This window comes from Polyergus mexicanus, unplaced genomic scaffold (assembly GCF_030449975.1).
Source record: "Polyergus mexicanus isolate NDT 795.1 unplaced genomic scaffold, iyPolMexi1.0 SCAF_1, whole genome shotgun sequence".
NCBI classification, from domain to species: Eukaryota; Metazoa; Arthropoda; class Insecta; order Hymenoptera; family Formicidae; genus Polyergus; species Polyergus mexicanus.
The window spans coordinates 10,885,721-10,909,734 of record NW_027223321.1 but is presented as its reverse complement, the minus strand read 5'-3'; the positions used below and the strand labels follow the sequence as shown (position 1 = coordinate 10,909,734).

The 24,014-nt window shown below is 36.7% G+C and overlaps 5 protein-coding genes across 11 annotated transcripts; 2 read left to right on the top strand and 3 right to left on the bottom strand.

The window, feature by feature from the left end:
* Positions 1 to 628: 628 nt before the first annotated feature.
* LOC138934530 (uncharacterized) lies at positions 629 to 11,497 on the top strand. Its single transcript, XM_070298394.1, has 7 exons — positions 629 to 1,114; positions 1,869 to 1,981; positions 5,588 to 5,830; positions 6,118 to 6,386; positions 6,462 to 6,633; positions 6,771 to 7,012; positions 7,137 to 11,497. The coding sequence occupies exons 1-7, from the start codon at positions 1,012 to 1,014 to the stop codon at positions 10,885 to 10,887; spliced, it is 4,893 nt and encodes a 1,630-aa protein (XP_070154495.1). The 5' UTR covers positions 629 to 1,011; the 3' UTR covers positions 10,888 to 11,497.
* A 402-nt stretch (positions 11,498 to 11,899) lies between these two features.
* Positions 11,900 to 12,578, bottom strand: LOC138938467 (mitochondrial translation release factor in rescue). Of its 2 annotated transcripts, XM_070305469.1 has the most exons (2): positions 12,403 to 12,578; positions 11,900 to 12,321 (listed from the first exon to the last, which is right to left on the bottom strand). In XM_070305469.1, exons 1-2 carry the CDS (start codon positions 12,478 to 12,480, stop codon positions 11,986 to 11,988), a joined length of 414 nt encoding a protein of 137 aa, XP_070161570.1. In that variant the 5' UTR covers positions 12,481 to 12,578; the 3' UTR covers positions 11,900 to 11,985. The 2 variants fall into 2 exon arrangements, with proteins under 2 accessions (XP_070161570.1, XP_070161562.1); XM_070305461.1 differs by having other exon boundaries at positions 11,900 to 12,578.
* LOC138938477 (mitochondrial ribosome and complex I assembly factor AltMIEF1-like) lies at positions 12,493 to 13,273 on the bottom strand. Of its 2 annotated transcripts, none has more exons than XM_070305480.1 (2): positions 12,965 to 13,273; positions 12,493 to 12,628 (listed from the first exon to the last, which is right to left on the bottom strand). In XM_070305480.1, the coding sequence occupies exons 1-2, from the start codon at positions 13,124 to 13,126 to the stop codon at positions 12,590 to 12,592; spliced, it is 201 nt and encodes a 66-aa protein (XP_070161581.1). In that variant the 5' UTR covers positions 13,127 to 13,273; the 3' UTR covers positions 12,493 to 12,589. The 2 variants fall into 2 exon arrangements, with proteins under 2 accessions (XP_070161581.1, XP_070161589.1); XM_070305488.1 differs by having other exon boundaries at positions 12,536 to 12,624.
* Positions 13,274 to 14,217: 944 nt separating this feature from the next.
* LOC138934503 (uncharacterized) lies at positions 14,218 to 18,615 on the bottom strand. 2 transcript variants are annotated; one of them, XM_070298333.1, is made up of 11 exons: positions 18,389 to 18,615; positions 17,564 to 17,944; positions 17,147 to 17,425; positions 16,285 to 17,070; positions 15,940 to 16,159; positions 15,638 to 15,843; positions 15,322 to 15,567; positions 15,030 to 15,205; positions 14,766 to 14,916; positions 14,505 to 14,674; positions 14,218 to 14,413 (listed from the first exon to the last, which is right to left on the bottom strand). In XM_070298333.1, exons 2-11 carry the CDS (start codon positions 17,663 to 17,665, stop codon positions 14,308 to 14,310), a joined length of 2,442 nt encoding a protein of 813 aa, XP_070154434.1. In that variant the 5' UTR covers positions 17,666 to 17,944; positions 18,389 to 18,615; the 3' UTR covers positions 14,218 to 14,307. The 2 variants fall into 2 exon arrangements, with proteins under 2 accessions (XP_070154434.1, XP_070154443.1); XM_070298342.1 differs by lacking the exons at positions 17,564 to 17,944; positions 18,389 to 18,615 and having other exon boundaries at positions 16,285 to 17,056; positions 17,147 to 17,236.
* On the top strand, positions 17,639 to 22,471 carry LOC138934511 (uncharacterized). Of its 4 annotated transcripts, XM_070298364.1 has the most exons (8): positions 17,639 to 17,766; positions 18,505 to 18,701; positions 19,770 to 19,998; positions 20,262 to 20,454; positions 20,522 to 20,622; positions 20,754 to 20,890; positions 20,971 to 21,315; positions 21,458 to 22,470. In XM_070298364.1, the coding sequence occupies exons 3-8, from the start codon at positions 19,951 to 19,953 to the stop codon at positions 21,780 to 21,782; spliced, it is 1,149 nt and encodes a 382-aa protein (XP_070154465.1). In that variant the 5' UTR covers positions 17,639 to 17,766; positions 18,505 to 18,701; positions 19,770 to 19,950; the 3' UTR covers positions 21,783 to 22,470. The 4 variants fall into 4 exon arrangements, with proteins under 4 accessions (XP_070154465.1, XP_070154482.1, XP_070154456.1 ...); XM_070298381.1 differs by lacking the exons at positions 17,639 to 17,766; positions 18,505 to 18,701 and adding an exon at positions 19,122 to 19,227 and having other exon boundaries at positions 20,974 to 21,315; positions 21,458 to 22,471; XM_070298355.1 differs by lacking the exons at positions 17,639 to 17,766; positions 18,505 to 18,701 and adding an exon at positions 19,122 to 19,227.
* The last annotated feature ends 1,543 nt before the right edge of the window (positions 22,472 to 24,014 follow it).

The following is a 24,014-nucleotide window of genomic DNA, read 5'->3' as shown; positions in this document are numbered from 1 at the left end:
TGTATGTATGTTATAATCATACTAGTCATATTTTGACTAAGAATATAAACGTTTATTTTCACTCACGTATTTTTATAAGAGCAAAATCCATATTTCAAAAAATAAAGTTATCCGCCAGCAGCGCCATCATTTAACAAAATGAATGTAGTTACAAACAATATGTCGAATTTAAAAATTTCTCACATCATATGTGCATAAATAAAAGTTTCATTATAACTGTGCTAACTTTTCGCAATCTTGCAAGTGCAATGAATATTTAATCATTACACATCTCGTTTATGAAACAACAGTTTCATAAAATAAAAAATATGTTTAAAATTATTGTTAACACACAAATCTCTATTATTATATCGATTATACTTTTTCGTTTCGAGCATTTGGCAATATAATAAATTCAAATAAATTTAATTTTCGACCAACAAGTTTTTTTTCTAACATTACTCTCCATAAATTGAAAATATTTTGCAGAAAAAGAGACGCGCATATATGATTGTGTTTATTCTTTCCGAAAAATCTTTTTTTGATCGTGCTCGTTGCATTGGTTGGTTACAATGACGGCTGCAGGTTGGCTAGCCTGGTCCTAGCCAGGCGGTCGCCGCGCATTCTTGCTGCTAACTTCAGTGCGCACGCGCGGTTTCAGTTTACAGTACGAGTTTGCGAAGAGTGAGTCGAAGCTAGTGTATACGATCCGGATTTCAACGATTTACGTTGATCGAGGATGCAATCCATCCGCAGCGACCGACGAAACATAGGTTGATAGCCGCGATAGAGCGTATCCTCGATTGTATAAGATTGTGCGGCGTGTATTTTTGCGAGCAAGAGAAAGAGAGAGGGAGAGACAAACCGTGCAAGGGATAGAGCATGCGACCGCGCCTCTACGACGTTACTCGGTGTGTCGATGAGGATGGGAAGTGCGCCGCCGCTGACGACGACGACGACGAGGGAAGAAAGTGAGACAGGGATAACGTCGCTGCGGTACGTCGTGCGGTGCTGCATCATCATCGCTTAGGAATGGTATCGCCGTCCAAGCACCAACACCAGCAGCAGCAGCAGCAGCAACAACAACAACAACAACCGTCGAGAGAGAACAAATCTAATCCGCGACGAACGTCGCGTAAGTAATCTCGTAATTCCGCATTGCATAATAACGTATGAAGCCGGGCGTTAATGGACATCGCCAGGAATGTTTGTTAACTTACATTTATGTATGTTTCTTGACTCATTCATACACGCATATATACACATGACACACAAGGGACGATTAGTGATCACTGAGAATTATTCGAAATTCCTTTGCAAAGATATTATTTGGTATATCTATATATATATGTATATTGTTATATTATTATATACCGAGGAAATTGAATTTCAAGTCAAAAGATCAAGATGTTCTCTATGTTAAATTGAATCCTGTGTGCAAGTAACGCAAGCAACTTGTTGCCACAGTGAGTACTCTGAGCGATCACCAGTATTACTCTTATTGTATAGTTCAAATAAGCACGATGATTCATTTTATTCTCGTTTATAATACTTCTTTTGGATGCGAATAACGAATTAATATTGTTTGATTAGAAGCTGCGCCAATTTGTCTGTATCATGTGATTTGTACAGCAGTTGGTATAAATATATATAAGACAGCAATTATTAACTAATTGTAAACAGATATTTTTGTTTTATCATTCTTTGAAAATATTTGTAAAAAATATTTCTCATTTTCTTCTACTCTACACGCTTCAATTGATTCATTAAGATAGACAATGGATAATATATATTTTTCTGTCATGCCATATCGTATCTACAAAACAATCATATCGCGCGCGCGCGAATCGCAATACTAGCGATGAATAAAATTAAAACTTCTTTTATAGATGTACGTATACAAAAGGGGCTGAAACCTTTGGAAAAGAAGTCGTTCTATTTGGACATAAAGAACCATGTCACTGCGGCCAAGCTAGAAGCAAAGATCAAGGAACTGGGGGGAGTGAGTTTGTATTTCATCTTCGCTTGCCCGATGCCGTATTCGAGTAGAGCTTGTAGTAGCCACATTTCCCGCTTCGTTTCTCACTGCTTATCGATTTGTCAGAGCATTTGGTGTATTTCGGGCGAGTGTGCGAATCCTTCTCTCCCTCTCTCCCTCTCTCATTCTTGTTCCTTTCTCTCTCTCTCTCTCTCTCTATCTATCTATCTATCTATCTATTTTTCTCTGTTCTTCTCCCTGTGTGCGCTTCCCCCTCTGTTTCTCTCTTCCCGCCATTTTCGATCACTATGCCTATAGCCGCTTCGACATAACGCGCGCGCTCTCGCTCCCCTGCCGAGGGCGCAACAAAAAAGGAAAAAGAAAAAGAAAAAAAAATTCGAATCTTCTCTCGCAGCGATGCGTTCTCCGGGCCATTCAAGCCGACCTCGTTGCCGCGTGATACTACTGAGTACGCGCGCGATTATCGAACTGCCGGAACATGGCAAACTCGTCCCCGAAAAATCCCGCGCGCACAAACTTTACCGGGTCACTCGCAAAAGGCTGCGAATTTCGATGTACATATTGTATGATTTTTCCGAATTAATTTCTTGATACAAATTTATTGTTTATTTTTTTACTAAAAGAAAGAAAAAACTTGTTGCAATTACATGGGATTTATAAGTACTTTTGACAATAGAAAAGAAAGATATATTTAGAATGATATAAATTTTGTTAAATACTAAAATGAAAAATAAAAGAAACGAATTGTTTGTCATACTTAACATTATATTATATTATATATTACATATAACATTATATTATATATTAAAAATATATTAGTGTTAATGATATTTTTTATAAAAGAAGAATGTTTATAATGTCAGAGAAAATATTAGTAACAGACAATTGCAGATTTTTTTTTTTTTTTTTTTTTTACTTGTGAATAAATCTATAATTTTTCTAACAATGTAAATATAATTTATGTACCGAGAAATATTAATTATAAATTATAATCTGTGCCATTACAAAGTTAATTAAGATTTTCAACTCGTTCTTTTTAATTTAACACAAAACTTTATTTCGTACACACGTTATCTAGATTATAAAATTTCTAATTTCATTGACAGAATTATAGAACATATAAGGAGACCTTTTTCATAAATATTATTAGCCCCTATTCGCGTAATCGAAAACGCCGTACAAGGTTCTCCTTAGTAGCGCGTTCTTCCTACTTTTCCTTATTTGTAAAGAATCCACGTTCTTTTTTTCTTCCGTAAAGATATATCATCTACATTTCATTTGAAATGCGAAGAATGCTTGGCTAAAAAAGGACGACCCAACGTTTGCGGGACTGACCCTCACGGACGTGACCGAACATTACGCGAAAGAGGAAGCGGGTTTCCGTGCGTCGCGGAGCCGTGTCTCGGCTCTCGGCTCTCGGCGCGAGGCCGCGTCGTTGCCGAGCCGCGCGCACGGGCTACGCCCTAAATTCAGCCTCTCTCGGCAACGCTCGCGGCAACGGGCTGACGCGACGCGTTAGTCCATGTGTTGTATGTACATACGTACGTAATACGATCATCGTCTCTCGGAATCGCGCGCGCGAGACGAATACCCGGAATGATTTTTCTGTTGACAAACGATTTCCTCGTTTCGGCAAATTTCGCGCCGTTTCGCGCCATCTTTCGGAGCGATGCGCGAAGTTCGTAACGTCAAAAAGAAAAGAAAAGAAAAAATAACAAAAAGACAAAGAGAGCGGCTCGAAAAAATTGCCTCGTAGTTTGTACAGTACGTTTATGCATGTACGGAATAAATAACGTATTTGTCTGTGTCACGAGTCATTTAACGGTGTTATATCGCGTTGTAACGCTTTTTTGTAAGTACTTGTCTTTGATAATTTTGAGAACAAAGAGCTGAAATTTTAAAGATTGATAGGTTAATGGCAACTTTGTCATTAGTACATCTTGATATTGTATATAGGGACAAATGAGTTTCGTGCGTATTAAAATTGGTTGAATTATACATTTTGTTTGAGAGGGCAATTAAAAATAGAACAATATACAATATGACATGAGCAAACTTGGAACCATTCTCATCAAGCTTAACTTTCGACGATTTAACGCAGGATGATCGAATTAATTTCGCGCGATAGAAAGCGGAAGAGCGTGAATACAAAGTCGCCTCGCAACTGCCTATTTATAGAGCAGTAGCTGTCAAATCGCAACGTTAATCGAGGGAGAGTGTCTCGCACGGATCCGTCGTCTGTTGACAAACAAATCGCGTTGCCGCGCCATCTGAGCGACAGCGCGTGAAATCCGTTTTCCGCGCGCGTTATCTATCGCGTGTATACGTGCGCGAAAATTTCGAAAAGCGACTGGAATACGTAACGCACGGAAAGATGAGGAGAGACCGAGAAGGTACCGAGCGACCAGCGACCGGATCGGAGAATCGCGTTCTCGTCGTCGGCTTGGGCGAGAGAGGAGCGAACGCGCGCGCCGTCTCCAGGCCCTCGTGCCAAGCTATTAACGGCGAATGGCCATTTTGTGCGTGACAGTTGTCGGTCGCGGAAAGTATAGCAGTACCATAACGAGTAACTAACAAGGCGTCTCGGATCGTCGGCTCTTTCCCCTCGTACATTCCGCTCGTTCGTTCGAGCTCGTCGCTCCCGCGTCCTATTTCGGCATCCTAATCTTTGTTCGCGATCGACGTAGATAGAGAGACGCCTGCGCGCGTCTTTGTCGTGCCGCGATTTATCGGTGAGTCGCCGTCACCGAGTATCGGAGTGCCGCTGCTTGACAGCAGCGAGCGCCCGTTCTCTTCGATCAGTGTGCAATCCGCGTTCTCGCTCCAGATTCTTCACGTCGAATGTACCGTCATTGCCGTCGGGATTACTCACGGTTCCGGGAACCGCTTCTCCACGTGCTTTTTCACGCCTGTGTTCTAATTTTTGGGGGAGAGACGGCTGGTGGTGGGTGACGCGCCGCGTCGTATATATTATTAGATCAACGCTATGCAATCGACGAGGGCGAACGGCGAATGGCGGCGTCCGCTACGCTACGAAGTCCAGTCGTGGTGGCACGCGCGAGCGAACGGCGAATCGCCTTCCTCTGTGTAACGGTCGGCCCCTGCTGCCGCCGCCACCGCCGCTGCTGCAGCACAGCCGCTCCAAGGAAGGCTGTCGCGAAATCACTTGACGTCAGCGTAACGCGATGCAAGCGTCTCTCGTTCGTATACGTATGTATGTACATATGTACTGCGCGCGCGACGACGACGACGACGACGACGTTTTGCTCATTGCGCAAACGATAAACTTCCTCTCTATCGCTCGCTCGCTCGCATGCTCGCTCATGCACGTTTATGCTCGAGAGAGACGCCTGCGGCGACAGTTCGCTCGACTCGGCGGTTTACAGTGTGAGGGTTCTTTGTCTGTGTTCGGGAAGCAACTTGAAAAGTTTGACAAGTTCGGAGTTTTACTTGGAAAGAATGTGATCCGAGTGTTAGTTGATTACTTGAATTCGTTTATATATTTGTTTATATGTATGTTTATTTGTTTCGTTCGTTAATGTCACTTTGCTACTCTACTTACCTGCGTATCGTTGATTATTCTTTCAATTTGGTGTTTTCTGTTTTTAGGCAATCGAATTGTTTCTAGTGCGCAGTGTGAGTCTTGTAATCAGCGATAGAGTAGATAAGACAGATCGTACAAACTCTGAGAAACATAGATGGATCTGCGCCAGTGGCGGCAGCGGCGGACCCCGTTCGCTGAGAAGCGTAGAAGTTCCAACGCCTACTCCTACACCCCCAACACTGTTACTAAGTTCTGAATGCCCCTCGTCCAACCTTACCAATCTACGGGGTCAAACTACCCAAAGATCTGTAAGTACACAAAAGATGAAAGTATATCTGAATAATCGTATTGAAAGCTTCCATATGTTGAATACAAGCTATATTTAATATTGTTATATTTGCAATAAAGAAATGGATGTTATTTGTCACTTTGCGTCATTTGTGTTGTATATCTACCTGATATTACTTCATCTTTTATGAAAAAGAAATGATATTAATTTTTCATTATAATATAAATAAATTTATGAATTATAATGATACACAGTGACAATTGTATAAATAATACTAAGAAATGTTTTGTATTTTTAATTTAATAGAAATCACGAGTGGATGCAATGTTGGAACGTGCTCTGACACAGCCACAACAGTGTTCCGTGGATCCATTAGACAACGCCCATAATTGGGGAATTCCTATCTGGGCGACAGAAAAGCTTCAAGCTTGGCTCGACAAAATTTATGCTTCTTTTAATACCTTCGATACCTGTAACTTGAAGCAGCTGAAGCAAACCAATCAGCATAAAATTGAGAAAGATTTGAAGGTAAAGCATCTGAAAGGCTTGTACATCAAATTCGAATCCTTTAACAGGTAATTATAGACTACACAATATTTTTATGTGTATCTTTTCCGATATTGTCTCATATTTTATATTTCTGTTTATAGAATTACTAGACCTGTGTTTCTGGAATTATCGTCGTGGCCAACATTAAACTTCGACGGTGATCTAGGTTCGTGTCCTTTTGACACAAAGAAGCAGGGAAAACGAGAAAGCAAATTAACAAATAAAGAGATTAAGGAGAATAAGGAGGCTATTGAATCTACAAATAGGGTCGAGGTACGTTATTTGTTATTCACACACACACATATATATATATAAAATACATTATATTAATAAATTTACATAATTGAATTTTTTCTCCAAGAGGCAACATTAACATGAGCAAATTTTTTATTTTTTTTTTGCGTTAACAGACTAAAGAAATGACTCGGAGACCCCGTGCGACCGCCGCACGTGCCCGCAGAACAGAACAGCTGGTCGCTGGTTACTGTGAAATTTGTCATATTCATTATGACGATCTATCCAAACATGTGCAAAGCGAACAGCATTTGAACTTTGTAGGGAACGACGACAATTTTTTGTCGTTGGATACGTTAATCAACGCGGGCGCCAACGTGGAGGCGTTCTTAAAACTAAATAGAACAAAGGATATCGAGTAAGTATTTATAATTTAATTTATTATTACTTATTTAATACTTATTGAAGATATGTACATATATATTTACACATACATATATTTCAAGCAATTGCCAATTGAATTTATTTTTATTATTTTATAGGAAAGACTGTGATTGTTTTCCCAATGGAGATGGCAACCTTCATAATGCAGTACTGCCCGAGGAGAAGGTTAATAAAAACACCAAAACTTTAAATAACTTTAGTGTTGACAAGATAAAAATAGTGAATGGTGCGCGTAGAAACCTTAATTTAAAATTAAGTTCGCCGCATAATTTGCGTACTCGTGCGAAACACGAAAGTGGGCATCTTCTTAGATCCAAAGGCAGTCCATGGCACGAAGTCGATAAAAGCGAGAAGTTATATGATAAGTTGGAGGGTTTTATCATCAAGAAACGTTCAAAAGGTACTATCTGGATCGAGGAAGATGACTCAAAGGAGAAATATGCAGAAGAAGACATCCTGCAGAAGGAATCGAAGCAAGAAGATTATAAAAGGCCCTTCTCGAATGATATCGATGACGTTTTAAACATTAAGGAAGATAATATTAGTAGTAAAAATAGTAATAATCTAGATCCATCGAACTTGCAGCTGGCGATTGTACATAACAATACGCAAAACGGTATTATAAATTCGCGTCGTGTATCGGAAGAATCGGATTACCTCAAAAGTAAGAACGAATGTAACGTTGACGAAAATGTGTGTGCGTTGGAATGTATGAAAAGTGTAGAGAACGGTGTAGTCAATAATAGTTATACTGGGAACTGCAAGCCGTATAAGGATTTATTTCAAAGAGACAATTGCGCGTTGCAAACGAATAAAGTGACTATAGAAGCGAGAAAGTTGTCGGACGATTTGAAGAGTTTCGTTTGTAATGAATATAACGACAAAAGTAAACAAAAAGACTCGAAAGTGTTGCAGGGAGAGACTAATCATTGTATGAAGCCCAAGCATCTTTCCCGTCTCAATCGAAGGGGCAGTAGAAGTATCAGAGGTCGATATCGGCATCGATTATCAGTGGAGGAACGTTTGATCGAGGACAATCGCGCATATTACAAAGTGGAAGTGTTAGGTAACAAGCTACGATCGAGTGCAGTGACGGGTAGTGGCAATCCCCAACAGCACGCGGCATCGAAAGATAGCGATGGCGAAGAGAAAAAGGAAGCACCGTTGTCGAGTGAAAAGCCGGTAGTTGTGCGGTTTAAACGCGTGAGGAAATCGGAGCTGTCGTTACTAAGCGATGAAGCGGAGTCCTTTATGTTTGGCGAACCGAAACGAGATGACTCGACTGAACAAACTAGCGATAGCGAACAAAGTAGCGTGTTACCGAAAGATACGGAGAACAGCGAAACCAATGAAACTGCCAATTCGTCCATGTTGCTGAGTTCGCCGTTAAATTTCAGTCCCGTGAAACAGGAAATTATCGAGGAGGATTCACAAGATTCTATACATCTGGGTAGAGCGAGAAAAAGGAGACGCACACAGGCTGAAGCATTTATTAAGGACAACACCGACTACTACAAGTTCGAGACGCCGGGCAGCAGATTAAGGTATCAGGCTCCATTAACCGGTATCAAGGACACCGTATTCGCGGATAGTAGGGAACACATGGCGTTGAAGAAGTCACAACAATCGAACAATTGCAAATCAGAAATCGAGAATATAATTGAGAAGATTTATCCGTCCAAACCGTCAACGGAGATTGAAAAAATGCAATTCTCCTTTGAAGCGATACCCAAGTCCGAACCGTGGTATCAAACGTATCAACGTCAAGATACAGGTGCCGAGTTTTGGCACTGCTTCAGCGAATGCGACGCAATGAAACCGTTTCTACTGCCATACGAGATAGAGAATTTTCACGAGACACTAATGAAGATGCAAAGTAGGATTGACACGGGAGGAAGAAAAAGAGGTCGCGGGCGCGGTGTAGGATGCGTAGGACGTTCACCAAGAAAAAGCCCACGTTGCCACGCATCTACATTGGCTATCATGTCCACCATAATCCGCAAAAGAGAACAGCAGCAATCGTCGACTTTATGCACGATAGAAGAATCACCGCTATTTGTCAGATCGCGCACGAACACACCCAAGCCTGAGAAAAAACAAGACCTCAAGTCAGATCTGGACGAGGAGCTGAAGGAGATAGCAAAAACGATCGATGATATGCTGAATGCGAAGGAGCTGGACGGTTCGTTCGAACCCGACATGGAGTTAGGACAAGCTGACGGTTTCTGCGGGACACCAAAGGGTGCGCCGTCAAATCTGTTGGAGTTGCTCGATAATTATCAAGACATCCCCAACTGTTTGGAAAACAACTCGTCATGTGCTAGCTCCGAATGTGGTGAGGCGAACATAGACACTCCGCTAAAAAGGAGGAAACGAAGGAAAAACCGGACTGGTTGGCCGGTTGGTAACAAGATGAAGAAGAAAATACAGACGAACAGCAAGATGTCCACGGATTGTGAGCGGGAATCGTTGCTGGAAAAAAGGCTGTACTCTGATAAGAGTGTCAGAAATACGTTGGATACGTCCAGCAAATTACCGGAAGGGGCTGATTCTCACACGGTAACGATATCGAATAATAATGTTGTGCCGCCAACAGCTGTAGAACGGCTAAACGTTAATCGAAAGAGCGACGCTGATGCCTTGCTGGAAATCTGTACTACCAACGCATCTCATAAATCATGTCACGAGGCGCTCGCGAAGAGAGACAGGAGCGTAGAGACAGTGAACGATGACAACAACACGAGTCTATCGGCGAACACAGGCAGCTACGTGGAATCACTGTCCATTTCAGAAAACACGTGCGACGATACAACGAATAAAAACTATTTGTCGAACAAGGATTATCCATGTAGGAAAGATTTGTCGAAAATCGAAGAGATTTCGGAAAACAATGAATCGGGCAACGATGAGAATCACGAGAATCAGAAGAGCCTGTTTGGTAGAAAAGATGTCAACGCAATCACCGAGAGGAATTTGGTTGTCAAGTCGTCGCCCGTTGTCAGGAAGCAACGACAACGCGACCACGTTACCGTTGCCATTGCCGTCAACACTGTCGACAACAACAGCTGTGAGTCGCGAGACACGGAGATCGAGAATCGGGACAATATACAGTTGCAACAGTGTAGAAAGGAGACAGAGTCCGGTATAGTTCCTAAGAAATATCACAACACCAACTCCGAATTGTCGTCGCCGAAACGGCGGCAACTGCGAGGCGGCAGTTGCGAGGAGAATTCATCCGAGAATACGGGGGAATTGCTGAAACAACATGGTCGTCACGGTATCGTGTTTGCCGCGACAAGGAGTGGCCGAATAGGTTCGCGAAAGCGCATCTATTCTAGAAAACGTCAGTCGAAAACGGCCGTCGCTCATAACAATCTGTCGTCGTCTGATCATCATGTTGGTATGGTATACGACGATGAGAATTGTAAGAAAGACGCCTACTTAAGTATTACATCTACTTGTAATAAAAAGCAATCACCGAGTTCCGGAATGCGCAGTGCGAAGCGCAAAAGTGAGGCCATCTCGTCCTCGGACAACGTCCAGGAATCGTTCGATCCGATGTTGGATCAGTGCGCGTTATCGGAACGTGTTATCAGCCCGTCGTCGGTGATATCGTCCACCGAACTTGAGCAACGTCGCTCGAGCATCGAGTTCCAGCCGGTAGTACGGATGATGAAGCTCGACGATCAAGTGGACATGGATCACGGTATTTTGTCGACAGTGACAGTGGCGAGTAACCGACGATTGAGAAGTTCCGGCGGTTCGCCGCGATCAAACAACTCCAAACCGCCGAAGAAGCGCATAAAATCCGGCCGTGGACACTTTGGACGGTGGTTGAAAAGTAGCTGAAGAATAGATATGAAGAATAAGAGTACTTGGACTTAGATTTCAACGGCAGTTGATCTCGCAATCTGATATTGTCCTGACGCGATGTACATTATGTATAAAAATATTATTTGTGTATGTAGAGAATAGTATTTAACATCGCATCGTAGTATTCTCTCTCTATCTCTCTTTTTAGTAATACCATTCTACTTAGTAACATTTTTTCAAGTGATTAGTTAACACACTCCTCACCACCAGTATACATCTCACTGTACATTCTTTCGATGCGGTCGTTGTGTTCTCGGAAACAGGATAGTTTTATCCTTCTTTTTTTTCTTTTTTACTAGAGATTTGAGTCGTTCCTTTTTTATTTCTTTTTTTCGTTATTTTGCATTAGACGAAAATTGTATATCACTCAAGACAGTAGTTTTGTTCAAATCATTATTAAGAATTATTTTCATATAGAATGTATACATTTTTAGAGTACGCAAGACTGCATACAGCTTTATAATAATGTAATTACTCATTTCTGTTATGCTGCATATTATTGAAGATGATGTTCTATATTTTCAATTTTTTCAGTATATACCTAATTATTTTAGTTCAAACAAAACTGTAAGTCGCTCACGAGTTCAAAAAGAGAAACTATCATTATTAAAGATATAAAATTTTCCATTAACAATTGTTTTATTACACCTCTATAATTCCATGAAAAATCATTTACATTAATATATAGTTCCATTTAATTGCTCTATAATCTATATAAATAATCTCTAGACAAATTGACTGTTTTCTTCTAAATTATTTATGTAATTCTATATGTAATTTAGAAATTACTAATTAGTCAACAAAAATTATGGTGCAACGATATAATTACAGTTTCTAAAATCAAAAGCTTTTTATTTCTCTAGCAATTTCAGAATTAGATAATTCATGATACAATTTGATCAACTTTGAAGTGCCACTGATTCTTAAGTCGATTATATTTTAAGAAGCATTTTGATTCACAATTTATTTTAAATTAAAAATAACACAATCTATGTATACTTTGTTTATTTGTAAAGCTACAATTAATATATATATACGTATCCTAGAGGAAATTTACATAAAATAAATCGAACATTATGTCAAGCCTTCACGTTCCTGAAAGGCTTTTTTCATCTCGGCCAGCTTTCTTCTTTTGTAGTCTTTTTGTGTTTGTTGTTTTTTCTCGAGGATTTGTATCTGAGCTTCGATGGAATGCTCCTTGTTCAGCAAATTATCGAGTTTTGTTACCATGATCTCGCGTGCGCGTTTCTTATTGTCCCATAGACTCCTAGTTTCATGACATTTGACGACAACTCCAGTTGGTTTGTGCTTTAACAATACTGCATTATTTGTCTTATTTATTGCTTGGCCACCAGGACCACTACCGCGAATGAATTGTTCTTCGAGATCAGCTTCGTCTAGCTTGGGCACCTTTGAGTAATCGAGATGACGTTTGAACGACTTGCTACGAATTGGCATATTTTCACATTTATTAATAATTTCATTCAATACCAAGAACTCCTTACAGTTGATTGACAAACAAATCCTATTATGAGTCTTTTGACACATTGATAAGAATGTTGCGAACATGATTCTCTTTATAAAATGTTGTATGGGAAGTATGTCTTAGAGGGCAAAAATCTACTGAAGAGTAAAGATTATATTTTCATACTTGGTCTCTTGTATTATAAAACGAGATTTATATCACTTTTTTGGCTTCCAAAAATTTCATACCTTTCTGAAACAAGAAAAAAAAATTATTTCTTCTGGATTATCTAAATATAAAACTTTTAATATTATGACAGAAATTACAATAAAAATTTTATAATTGGAAAATGATATAGCGATTTATATTGATAGATATATCTATAACATGCAAATACAAAAAAAAGAATAAAATAAGATTAATATTAAATTTTTTATATACAAATACACAATATAATCCTATATTATGAATGCAATAAACATTGAAAAGAAGCATGCATTCTATTGATATGATTTATAAGAAAAGACAAGAGAGGTTATTTATATTAATGATATATCACTCGCACGTAATTAAAACCAGTATAATTACCTTTAGTTGAAAATCTATCATCGCTTTATCGGTCAGATTTTTATTATCCTTGAAAGCTACTCGTATTCTGTGTCGAAAGTACCCCTTATTTGTGAATTTCAAAGTTTCTCCGTATCTCAGAATATCCTTGTAAAGTTTCAGAATAATTTGTCGGTTCATCATGATTTACCCATTTATCGGAATAAACAGGAATAAATCAAGATAAATTAAATTACACAAACTCTATCTTGGAACACATAATGACCATGGCACATGGCGGCACATAAGGTCCAATTACAGCTTACAGCGCCCCTTATCCTTCGAATGTGATCAAATCATATTTATACTTTTCCGTGCTTGCATTTCTGGCCAGTTAAAAATAAAGATCATTGATTGGTCAATCATGCTAGTTACTTTAGATATTGGTCGATATGAATGGTGAGTGCGTTCAGGAGACACAACCATTAAGTAGCAATTAAACGTGATTGGTTCTTACTTTCAGAACCAACAAATCAACGTCGAGTGTTGACAAGACGATGCTCAACCGTTGTGTTTCCTGTATGTCCATTGTGTCCAATCGAACAATGTCCAAATAAAATTGGACGCGTTCAGGAAACACAATTGTTGAGCATCGTCTTATCAACACTCGACGTTGATTTGTTGGTTCTAGAAGTAAGAACCAATCACGCTCCTGAACGCACCCATTCTCTCCTTCATAAACAGCTGTCAAAGGCGGCATATTTTGACAGTTCAAGTACAGCTTGACAATTCAATATGTTATAATAGTTAAGAAATGATTTATGTAAATAAATTTGCTTATAATTGTACTTTCTTTTTGCTGTGTTAACGAATATTTTATATTTCCTTTTGGATATATTCAAAATTCTTTCAACTAAATTTTAATATACTAATAGTTTTAAATACGTTACAATTTTTTATATTTAGAAATGAATTAGAATACTTTGTGTTACATTCTATTTTCAGTAATAGATGGGTGATATAAAGAAAACATATGTGAGAAATTAGAAGCAGAAATCTTCAAGAAAAATATTTTAAAACCTACTTGGGGTCTAACAGACTCCAGATGGAAAACTTGCTTGGGATCTATCAGATCACAGCGAAAAACCTATTTGGAGTCTGTCAGATCCCAAGTACACATATATACATCAGCAAATATAAAGATATCGTAAAGTTAATAGGTAAGGAAGAGAGAGCTATATATATATTTAGAAAATAATATTTTATTTTCAAAATTTTTTATCAATTTACATGTATATATAAAATATCTCAAATTTATATAGAATTCTTTATACGATTTCTTTTTGTGTATTTTCCATATTTGATATGTGAGATAGACAATAGCATTAGAATTCCTGAAATTCTAACTCGAATAACTTCTGTATGACCTCGTCTATTTGTAATTCTTTTGATATCTCCATTATTAATTCATCTACGAGTTTATCAGATATCCTGTAAAGCAATATAATTAGTTGTCTACACAGATGCATACGTACATGCGTATAAAATTCTCACACAATGCATTTTTTAATATTATACTTACCATGCGACAATGTCCCATGGTTTATTTTGTGTGTTGCTAGAATACATTGGAACCAATTGCAGCAAACGCTGATATTCACGTCTATATTTCAGAAAATTCATTTCGATTTCCTCGGAAACAACGAGCTCGATATTATTCAACGAATTTGCAATGCGTTTTCCTTCCTTCATCTATTAATACATTATAATCAATTAATATAAAATTTTATCCTTTATATTCATAATTTCTTTAGTCATTTTTCATTATTTGTTTATAACTTACCTTTATTTCGAAATCTGACAATTCCGTTAAACTTTCACAGTTTGCTTGGCACGATGCGTCGCAATAACGCGGTGCCTTTGATTCATTCTCTATCGATGACATGCAAATCAGTCGCATATTTTTACCATTCTTTCGCGTTCCAGTTAAAGTTCTTATAATGAAAACAAAATTATTAATTTTTATCTCTTATTTTTCTCTTTTAATATTGAGTAAGAAATTTAAAAAAAATGAAGTATATTTATAAAATACAGTTTAAACAATCACCTGTTTGTTGTTTTAAGGTGTGTACATTCATAATTGCTTCCTATAGAAGAATGACATACATCGCAACTAGTATTTGTGCTGATTTTTGTGCTCTTAGGCGATTGATATTTGTGCAGAAAATTCATTAGTGTGTTTGCGGTTGATTTTGTAACTGGCATCGTCTCTGATTCATTTTGCTATATATGTAAATTTGAAAAATGTTTACAGTGTAATCAAATTATTAAACTAATTGAATTTATTGAATCTTATTTTGGACGCAAAAGATAATTTACTTATTATTGTTGTAGTTCACCTTATTGGAAACATAAGACATAAGATCCGCTATAATTGGTACTAAGCTGGACAAATGTTCTTCTGTTATCATCGTCACTTTTTTTACCAATTCATCATCGTTATTTGTGGTAGTGTTTTTAACAATATTTTCTATACTTTCTGATTGTTTCGAATCTTGCAAGTTGTCAGAAATTTTGCCCGACACTTTGGGTATTCTTCTTGTGAGCATTGTATTATGTCTTTCCTGTGTTTCAAAATTGCTGCACTACGAAGTATATAAAGAATATTGATATTTTAATGTTAGAATATGTTTATTCTATAGGTAAATTCTTTACATTATCTGAATCTATAGGTAACATATCCATCATAGTTTTTATATCCTCTTCTTTTGCATACGTTCTATGTTTTCTAATGCTAATTTGACTTGTATTCTTAGGCGATGTTACAGGACTGACATATGGCTGATTGGATATTGATTCATTAGAGATTTTTTTAACATGTGTATCTATTGTATTATACTTTTTATCCTTCTGATAATAATCTAAAAAAATTATACACAATATGCATATAATTCGTACAAGCTAAAATAAATTACAAAATATATTTAAATTACTTGTATCAAAAATAATTTACATACTTGTTTTATGTTTAGGATTACTTTTGGAAGCTTTGGCATTTTCCATACTATACATACTTAAACGATTAGATAACTGTTTGCGATTGAGTCGTTTTTTATTTGTGGAATGCGAAGTAAAGGATGCCATCGACGACGTTTTATTAGGATCAAGGAGATCGCTATCTACATGAAGTTTCAATTTGGACAAAATGGTATTGCACTTACTCTCAATATCCTTTCCCTATAATTAGAAAACCTGTAAGCGAATTTAAATCTTGCACTTTTGTTAGGTGCAGAAAAAATGCGATTTATATTTTCATATATACAAAGTATATCATAAATTCATAATAATAAATAAAACATTACCAGTGACAAAATATCAGTGTCCCCTGAATCAAGATAGTTCAAATGGAGCCTATCACACATAGTCTTTAGATCGATAACTACTTGTAATATCTCTCTAAACTTTCCTGGATGCCCCTTAAGAATAGAACTAGGAATGTGTTTGCAATAAGCAACTAATGCATGCAGCAGTAACTGATGAGCGGCAAGTAGCTTATGCTCAATAGCGTGCATGTGTAGTCCGAGGCTTCTGTGATTCGGTCTTACTATCGCTCGCGGCGATATAATACACATATGTCTCTGGATGTCTTTCACGTATCGATTGAGATCATACAGATAATTTCTCGAAAATCTTACGACGAATTCGGCAACACACTGCTGCCGCCTCTGCAAATCTTTAATGCCATCCGGCGCTGGAATATTTCCTAATCTGAACGCAATTTCGTCCAATAGATCACAGACTTTCTTTTGCATTGTCAGAATTTTATGCATGATAAATGGATCTGGTCGTATATGAATAACTCCATCTGCGACATTGTCGCGACGTGCGCTACTTTCAGGACTGGAATTGTACTCGATATCATTAGTCGTATGATGAAGCTGTTTCAATGAAGGTTGCATCTTTCGCGATATCGCATGACCAGAGCGAGATTTTCTGACATATGATTTAAAATGTTCAGACTCTTGTTTTCTTTTATAAGTGGGAGTATTCTCCTCTTCAGGAATTGTAAGAAGTAAATTGCTGCTAACTGTTCCAGTGTCTCTTGTAATTGGCATCTTCTTCGGAGTCAAATCCCTGATATTATTTACCTATTATTATGCGAGTTTTAGCAATTCATCAATATCTCCTTATATAATATTATCTTCATAGAAAATCTGCTCTTACCCTTAGTCTCTTCTTTTGATTATTTCCAATTCTACTGCACTCTTCTATTCTATCAGGTAGAATATCTATCTCCAGTCTTTTAAGTTCCTCATCCGCTTCCTTCATACCTTCATCCAACAGCTGTTTAATACTTTGAACAGAAGGCTGAATACCATTTTTATGATATCCATTCAACTCTTGCTGTTTAACGAAAGAAGCCCATACATTCTCTTCTTCCTCTCGACATCTTTGTCTACGTACATCCTTTACTATGTACTTGAAACGATTTTCAGGTATGTACTTTAAAAAAAAGAACAAAGTAAATCTCTTTTCAAAAGCAGCAGTAACATGTGTGGAAAAAATACAACAATATGTATAAATATGTGAGCAGAATGATATATGACTGTATATATGAAAAATTGTTCCGAAAGAATCTACCTTAAAATTATAATCTTCGCTTTCGTCCTCGGAAAGAAACAAGTTTTCCGTTTCGTTATCGTTCAGATAAGCGGATTCCGCGGTATTCAAAAGGAGCGACATCCTTCCTTGGTTATGTTTGTTACTTCGAAGGTTTGTTCGCGGTTTTGTGCATTTATTCGTGTCCCCTCAACCGTGCCATAAATAACGGATATCAAAGGAGAGTAAGTATAATTTTATAAAACGAGATACACTGGGGCACGATTTCTTGCATGGGAATGCGAAAGATGAACATGGAGATAAGTTCCTTTTGGTTCCTTTCTTGAATTGGGCTGATATTGGTGTAAAATCGATATCTTTTTTCTTCTTAAATTTTCTCCCTCTCTTGCTCGGAAATAATTACTGTATGTATACATATATATATATATATATATATATATATATATATATATTATTCGGAGTAAGATTGTTTGTTGAACGACGATATATGTGCATGTATATGACGTTTTGTGATCGATATTTATAATAAATTTTCGCAGAATACAAATGTATTTTTCTACGTGTCAGATTCCAAAAGACAATAACATATTGTTACTTTGATCGTATCATATTACTCTGTTATTAATACGGAATTTTTGTTACATAGTATGATTGAGCGAAATATACGTAAATTGTAAAATTCTTTAAATCGTTTGATCATATTTGATGACATTCATAATTGAATTACGAGCTTAAAATTAAATCAAATCGTGTGCAGAGAATAATTCCAAAAAACAAGTCCTACGAAAAGATCTTTTACGCGTTCAAAGATCAATTTTAAACTAAAATTTTTCTTTTAGTTTTTACATCCGTTTTATAGCGCGCATATAGATGAGACAATAGTCGTGCAATTATTTCTCTGTCGCGTCGACAACGAGGCGAGAAATAAATGTTAAAGGTTTTATCGTCGATCTTGTGTTTAGAAACGACGGCTACGCGGGGCGATACGATCGGAAAAGGCATGGGCGCGGCTACGTGGATCAATACTACTCCCAAACGAGGTTCGGATGGCGCGGGTAAACCCACGACGAATGGGGTGTATCCTCGTTGGATCGGCGGTGCTCATCGCACGCTTTCTTGGCGTCCGTTCTACTCCAATATTAGCGACAACAACGTTACGGTTTGCACCGCTTCGGTTTAATTATGCGATTAATTTAAACGATCGCTATGATTCATCGCGTTGATGAAAGAGCGTTGAAAATAGCTCTGCGGGAAATGGTTTCGGGTGGAAAATACGGGGCGAGGAAATATCGAAGCACCCCTGTGGGAAAGGCGGATGACACGTCGGTCGACGAAAGCGCGCGAGATTCGAACGCGGACTCGGAATCCTTAGCAATTCGTTTGAGGAACTCGATAGCGCGGTTATATAAATAAAATTCCATATCGAGCGAATGATATTTCAGGGATACGTTTTTTGCCATTACGAGGAGAATGATTCCGAAATGATTCCGATGAATCACGTGGAAATTATTCAAATCTCCGATTGCAAAACGCGCCATGTGATCGAACATCGCTGGCCAATCGGCGTGACGTGACGTCACGATGTGCGCGCAGGACGTTCTCATTCAATCTTCGGATTTCGCTGCGCTCGCAATTTTCATCCGCTTTTCGCCCTATCAAACCTTTCGCAAGCTCAAATACATTCGGTAAGGTATCTTGATCTGCGCGAGATTGTTTTTCTCAAATATCTCTCGACACATATGTAGCATTATTTATCGAAGTAGCGGGTCAAAGTCTTTTCCCTCCATCGTCGTGATTTTCTGGTGATCGTTAATTCTTGGCAGAGTTAAAAGACTCCCCTTACATGGCGTATGCCGTAAGATTGGAATGAGAAATATTTTTGAAATATACAATTTTCAGTTATCTCTTTTGCAATAGTCATATGAAGAATACGCGTCAGTGATTATATTATTTTCGCAGCGTGTTCGATCTAGAAATAAATCGTCATATTTACAAGATTTTAATTGTTTTCTATCGCATTTTTTCATTTATCGTTTTTTTTCCTTCTCTAATTATTTCACGAGGCCTAAAACGAATAATGCAAAATTATTTCTGAATGTCTATTTTTGAGAAACAGTATAAGTTTTTGCAGAGTCAAGGGAGAACTAGAATACTTTGTAGTTTCAGAAAAAAAAAATCTAGATTCTTGCAAGTAATATTAATTGTAAAATTATGTCTTTTCTCTTAGATTGCTGATAAAACTTGAAGAAGCTTCATTTATGCTAAAAAACTTAGGCTATACAATTGTGCCGGTGCGTGATTGTTGAATGTGAGATTCCACTGGCAAGAATAATAGATAATAAAAATTGATAAGAGGAAGGCACTTAAAAGAACAAATTCTAGTTTGTGTTAACAAAAAACTTATAAAAATGACATCCAAAGTGCTGATGAAACTACCAACAGTGCCCTTTCCTCAAGTAAGTCAATGTTTTATATTAAATATTAGTTTCTAAATTATTCCAATAGAAATTATTCTTTTTAATTTTATTAAAATATATTCATGTGTATGTCATGTCTGTTGTTTTAATGTAATTATCTTTTATAATCATATTAAACAAAATATAAAATTCTACAGACATTGTGAAACAATATTATAAATTATTGGCAATATCTGCATATTTTAATAAAAAAGACTCCAAACTTTTAATTACAAGTTTTATATGATTACTTATTATTATAGGGAAAGAAAGCGCCACCTGATCTGGTTTCTTTGAGTGAAAGGAATGATGGATTCGCACATGTTAGGCATCAAAGCTTGAGTATAGACAGAGTGGTACAACTTGAACAGAACATGAAATTTTTACAAGAACAGCATCAGGCAACTTTGATCGCTTTACATCAGGAGATAGAATCTTTGCGCCAAAGAAATAGAGGTAATATAAATAATTCTTGTTCTTCTCAGATATGTTGCTTCTAACTTTTTTGTAAATTCTTTTGCAGATTTACAATTTCAATTGGTATTCTCCAAAAGAGCACATTGCAATGTGACTAGCAGTCCTTCTTCTCCTGAAGATAATGGAAATGGGTTTGCAAAATCAAAGGTATCTATAACAACACTATTCTGAGACTTTGATAATATGACTTTTGATAATAGACTTTTCTCTAATATCTTTCTTTTTTGAAAAAATGTTTTTTTATAATTGAAATTTAAAGGTTTAAATTGTATTTACAGAATAGCCCAATATGTGTCAATGTAACACCTCTGCAAGTGGAGCTTCTGGAGAAAGATTTACAAGACATCAAGGTGTCATTACAAGAGGCAAAAACACATAATCAATATTTATCAAGTATTATAGAGCAGCAGAAAAAGTCAGTTTGCTTTATGCTTGAAAGATATTATATGCTAACAAGCTAATAAGCTTATAAGCTAATATTTTTCTCTTCCGCAGAAGGTTGGACATAATCAAAGATCAAAAAGATAAAATCGAGATGACAGATGTAGGAGTTCAAGTCGGAGATCCTGTACAAGCAAGCCTGGTTGTCCTTTTGGAAGAATCGTACGCGATGGTAAAGCGATTACACAAGGAAAACATGGATCAAAAGAAGGAAATAGCTTCGCTGAGAGCGGCTTCGTCGGCAAATAATCCTGGTTCCAGCAGAGGTGGACGCTCTCGCGATGGTAACAACAGCCATCATAGCCGTACCTCGCCTACGAGTACAACGATGCAGGAACAGAACTCTCGTAAATTTCCACCGTTACCGATACCGAGCTACTGGCATCGCAGATCATCGAGGTATCGCCAAGTTTGCAGAATTTTATCTTTGTATAAACTTGGAATTTATTTTATATGTAGGAGTTGTTTTTAAAATATCTTTGATGCAATGGATTATGAAATATTAAAAGATAAAATCATCCATAATAAAATTTTATTACAGATATAACACAAATCGGCACGAAAAGCAAGATCATCAGGTGGATGCGGCCGATTCGACCGTTTTACCCCAACTCCAGAACGGCAACGTAAGATCAGCGGAAGTGGCTAATAGTTGTTTTGAATCACCATCGTACCGATCGCGCGAATATCGCAATTATGGTCGTGACGGCAATAACCGCAAATACAGAGGTCAAGCTTCGCGAAGGGAGAGTAATCATTATTACCATTCTCGCGATTTCAAAGACAGAAATTCTAAAGATTATCCGAAAGATGCGGATGACATTGGCGAAGGATCGAAGGATGCCGATAATCCACGGAGACAGTAGATCGCGAAGTATAAGTCGCCGATTCGTAGAGATTATGCAATCTGGCGAGTTTTAGTTCTTCGCATTGGAATGCATTAAGAATCTTTCGATACTAATAACAACTATATAAGAATAACCGGTAAAACAAGCGATCAATGTTTTCTTGTACACATTCACTGGTGCTGATCAATCATGTCAGTCAATTTTATGCATATATAGCTTGTAATAGAATAGTGGCGACGATGACAAGTATAAGCTGTACGATTTTCGATGGAACAATCTAGTCCAATACCAATTTTATTCGTTATAGACATAAAGAAATATAGGAGAACTCGTGCTTTGTAGATTGATGATAAGCAGCAGCAGAGTGTTTAGCGAAAGACTTTGATAGACGAGGAGGGTTTTTCCCTTCTTACACAGAGACAAGGAAAGACACGACCAAACTTAACCAGTGTTAGTCTTTTGGTTGACGCTTACATTTGACGAACTTGAGCTTAATATACGTGCGATATTTCAATGCTATCGATGCATACATGTATATTAAACTTTTTCTCGATGATGAAGCATTAAAGAGCTGTTTCTCAGAATTGAACCTAGTCATTTTCATGTATTCTTATTATTGAAACGGTAAATCATTGAACGATCTTGCTATTATTGATATTATTCATACACACGCACATATATATACATACATATGTATAATATTATATATAATATATATATACTTATATATATTATATATTTTCTTACGTCTTGCATTAGTTTGCTTCTGTTCAATCTATTGTTGATGTATATTTTGTTGTATGATATATTATACTTCTAAGGCAAATACGAAATAATTTGATTCATTTACGTCTTCCAATAATGTTACAAATTACATTATTTCATAAAAATAGTGTGCAATCATATATTATAGATATGAGTTTTATTCTTTTTTGTTAAGTTTCTTTCATGTATTTTTAAATGAAAAACATTCGAAAATTATGAGTTTACCTGTATTAATCAAGAGAGGAAGAATCTTTGCAATTATATCTCTTTTATTTATAGTTTTCAGAATTAACAAAACTTACGTAGTATTGTCGAACTTCAGTTTAAAAACTCACAGATAACAAGAACACTCTGTATGGAATAACATGGAAAAATCTGTCGCATTATTAATCAAGTTATATAATACAAAAATACTTTATAATTATATAAAATCTTGTACGCTTGTGAATGGATGAATCTCATTAAAATAATATAATACTATAAAACTTATGTGTAATTTATTTTTCTGTATAGCTTATTTTCCATAATAATATAAATCTTCTGTATTATGTGTATTCATTTTTGTTGGATCATATATATATATATGAATTTTTCTCAGTTTTCATTACACATTATTTTCTTTAAAAACTATTTTTTACACGAAAGAACTTTAATCTACATTTTTAGTTTATGAATTTATTTCATGAAAAATTATCAACAAAATTATCTTTTTAGTTGTATCATCAGAGACATTCTATGTAAACTAATCATTTTAAATTTTATTTAATTCTGTGCATTATACAAATAATTAAAATTATATAAATTTTAAAAGAAATGTTTAATAAGATATAAAATTTAAATACCTTATAATTAAATTATTATAATTGTGTGAATAATCATTTTATTAGGTGTATGTATTCTTAATATATTAGTTTTTCTTATTTATTTTTTACATATAATAGATCATTAAAAATATTCTCTCTTTTCCGAAAAAAGTTTATTATAAAATATATTATACCTTAGTTAAGTACATATTCAACACTACATACGTGAACAATCTCTGTAACAACTACAGACACGGCCGAGAACGGCTAATATAAAGAAGATTGTGAATAACACTAAGAAGAGTACCCTGCAAACGAAAGAAGACTCTTCAGGGCGGTTCGCGTGAGAATTTTAATAAAAATTACAATTAAAATTAATTAAAAGAGCGATGTTACCCATGTGCATATAGGAACAATGCTGGACGATGAGCACTTGAGCGCTGCAATATTTACATCTTTAAAGCGTACAAGAACTTAGAGGTAGCGCACATTCGAGACGATGACACTGAATGAAAAATTATGAAAGCTGCATTCGCGCACTATAATGTTTGAATGTACGTTACCATCGCACATTCTCGCAAGCCTTACATTTACATCACAACCATAAACATAAAACTAAGGGCAATGGAATCGCATTGACCGTTACGCGGCACGCAAACTAAAATATATATCGATCGATTAT

Coding starts and splice junctions, on each gene's coding strand:
- LOC138934530 (XM_070298394.1), top strand. CDS start 1,012: ATGGTATCGCCGTCCAAGCACCAACACCAGCAGCAGCAGCAGCAGCAA. Junction 5,831..6,117: donor GTCAAACTACCCAAAGATCT/GTAAGTACACAA, acceptor TTAATTTAATAG/AAATCACGAGTGGATGCAAT. Junction 6,387..6,461: donor AAATTCGAATCCTTTAACAG/GTAATTATAGAC, acceptor TTCTGTTTATAG/AATTACTAGACCTGTGTTTC.
- LOC138938467 (XM_070305461.1), bottom strand. CDS start 12,480: ATGTTCGCAACATTCTTATCAATGTGTCAAAAGACTCATAATAGGATT.
- LOC138938477 (XM_070305480.1), bottom strand. CDS start 13,126: ATGATGAACCGACAAATTATTCTGAAACTTTACAAGGATATTCTGAGA. Junction 12,629..12,964: donor TGATAGATTTTCAACTAAAG/GTAATTATACTG, acceptor TTCTTGTTTCAG/AAAGGTATGAAATTTTTGGA.
- LOC138934503 (XM_070298333.1), bottom strand. CDS start 17,665: ATGTCGCTCCTTTTGAATACCGCGGAATCCGCTTATCTGAACGATAAC. Junction 17,426..17,563: donor GCGAAGATTATAATTTTAAG/GTAGATTCTTTC, acceptor TTTTTTTTAAAG/TACATACCTGAAAATCGTTT. Junction 14,917..15,029: donor CACCTTAAAACAACAAACAG/GTGATTGTTTAA, acceptor TTTCATTATAAG/AACTTTAACTGGAACGCGAA.
- LOC138934511 (XM_070298364.1), top strand. CDS start 19,951: ATGACATCCAAAGTGCTGATGAAACTACCAACAGTGCCCTTTCCTCAA. Junction 19,999..20,261: donor CAACAGTGCCCTTTCCTCAA/GTAAGTCAATGT, acceptor TTATTATTATAG/GGAAAGAAAGCGCCACCTGA. Junction 20,891..20,970: donor ATTATAGAGCAGCAGAAAAA/GTCAGTTTGCTT, acceptor TCTCTTCCGCAG/AAGGTTGGACATAATCAAAG.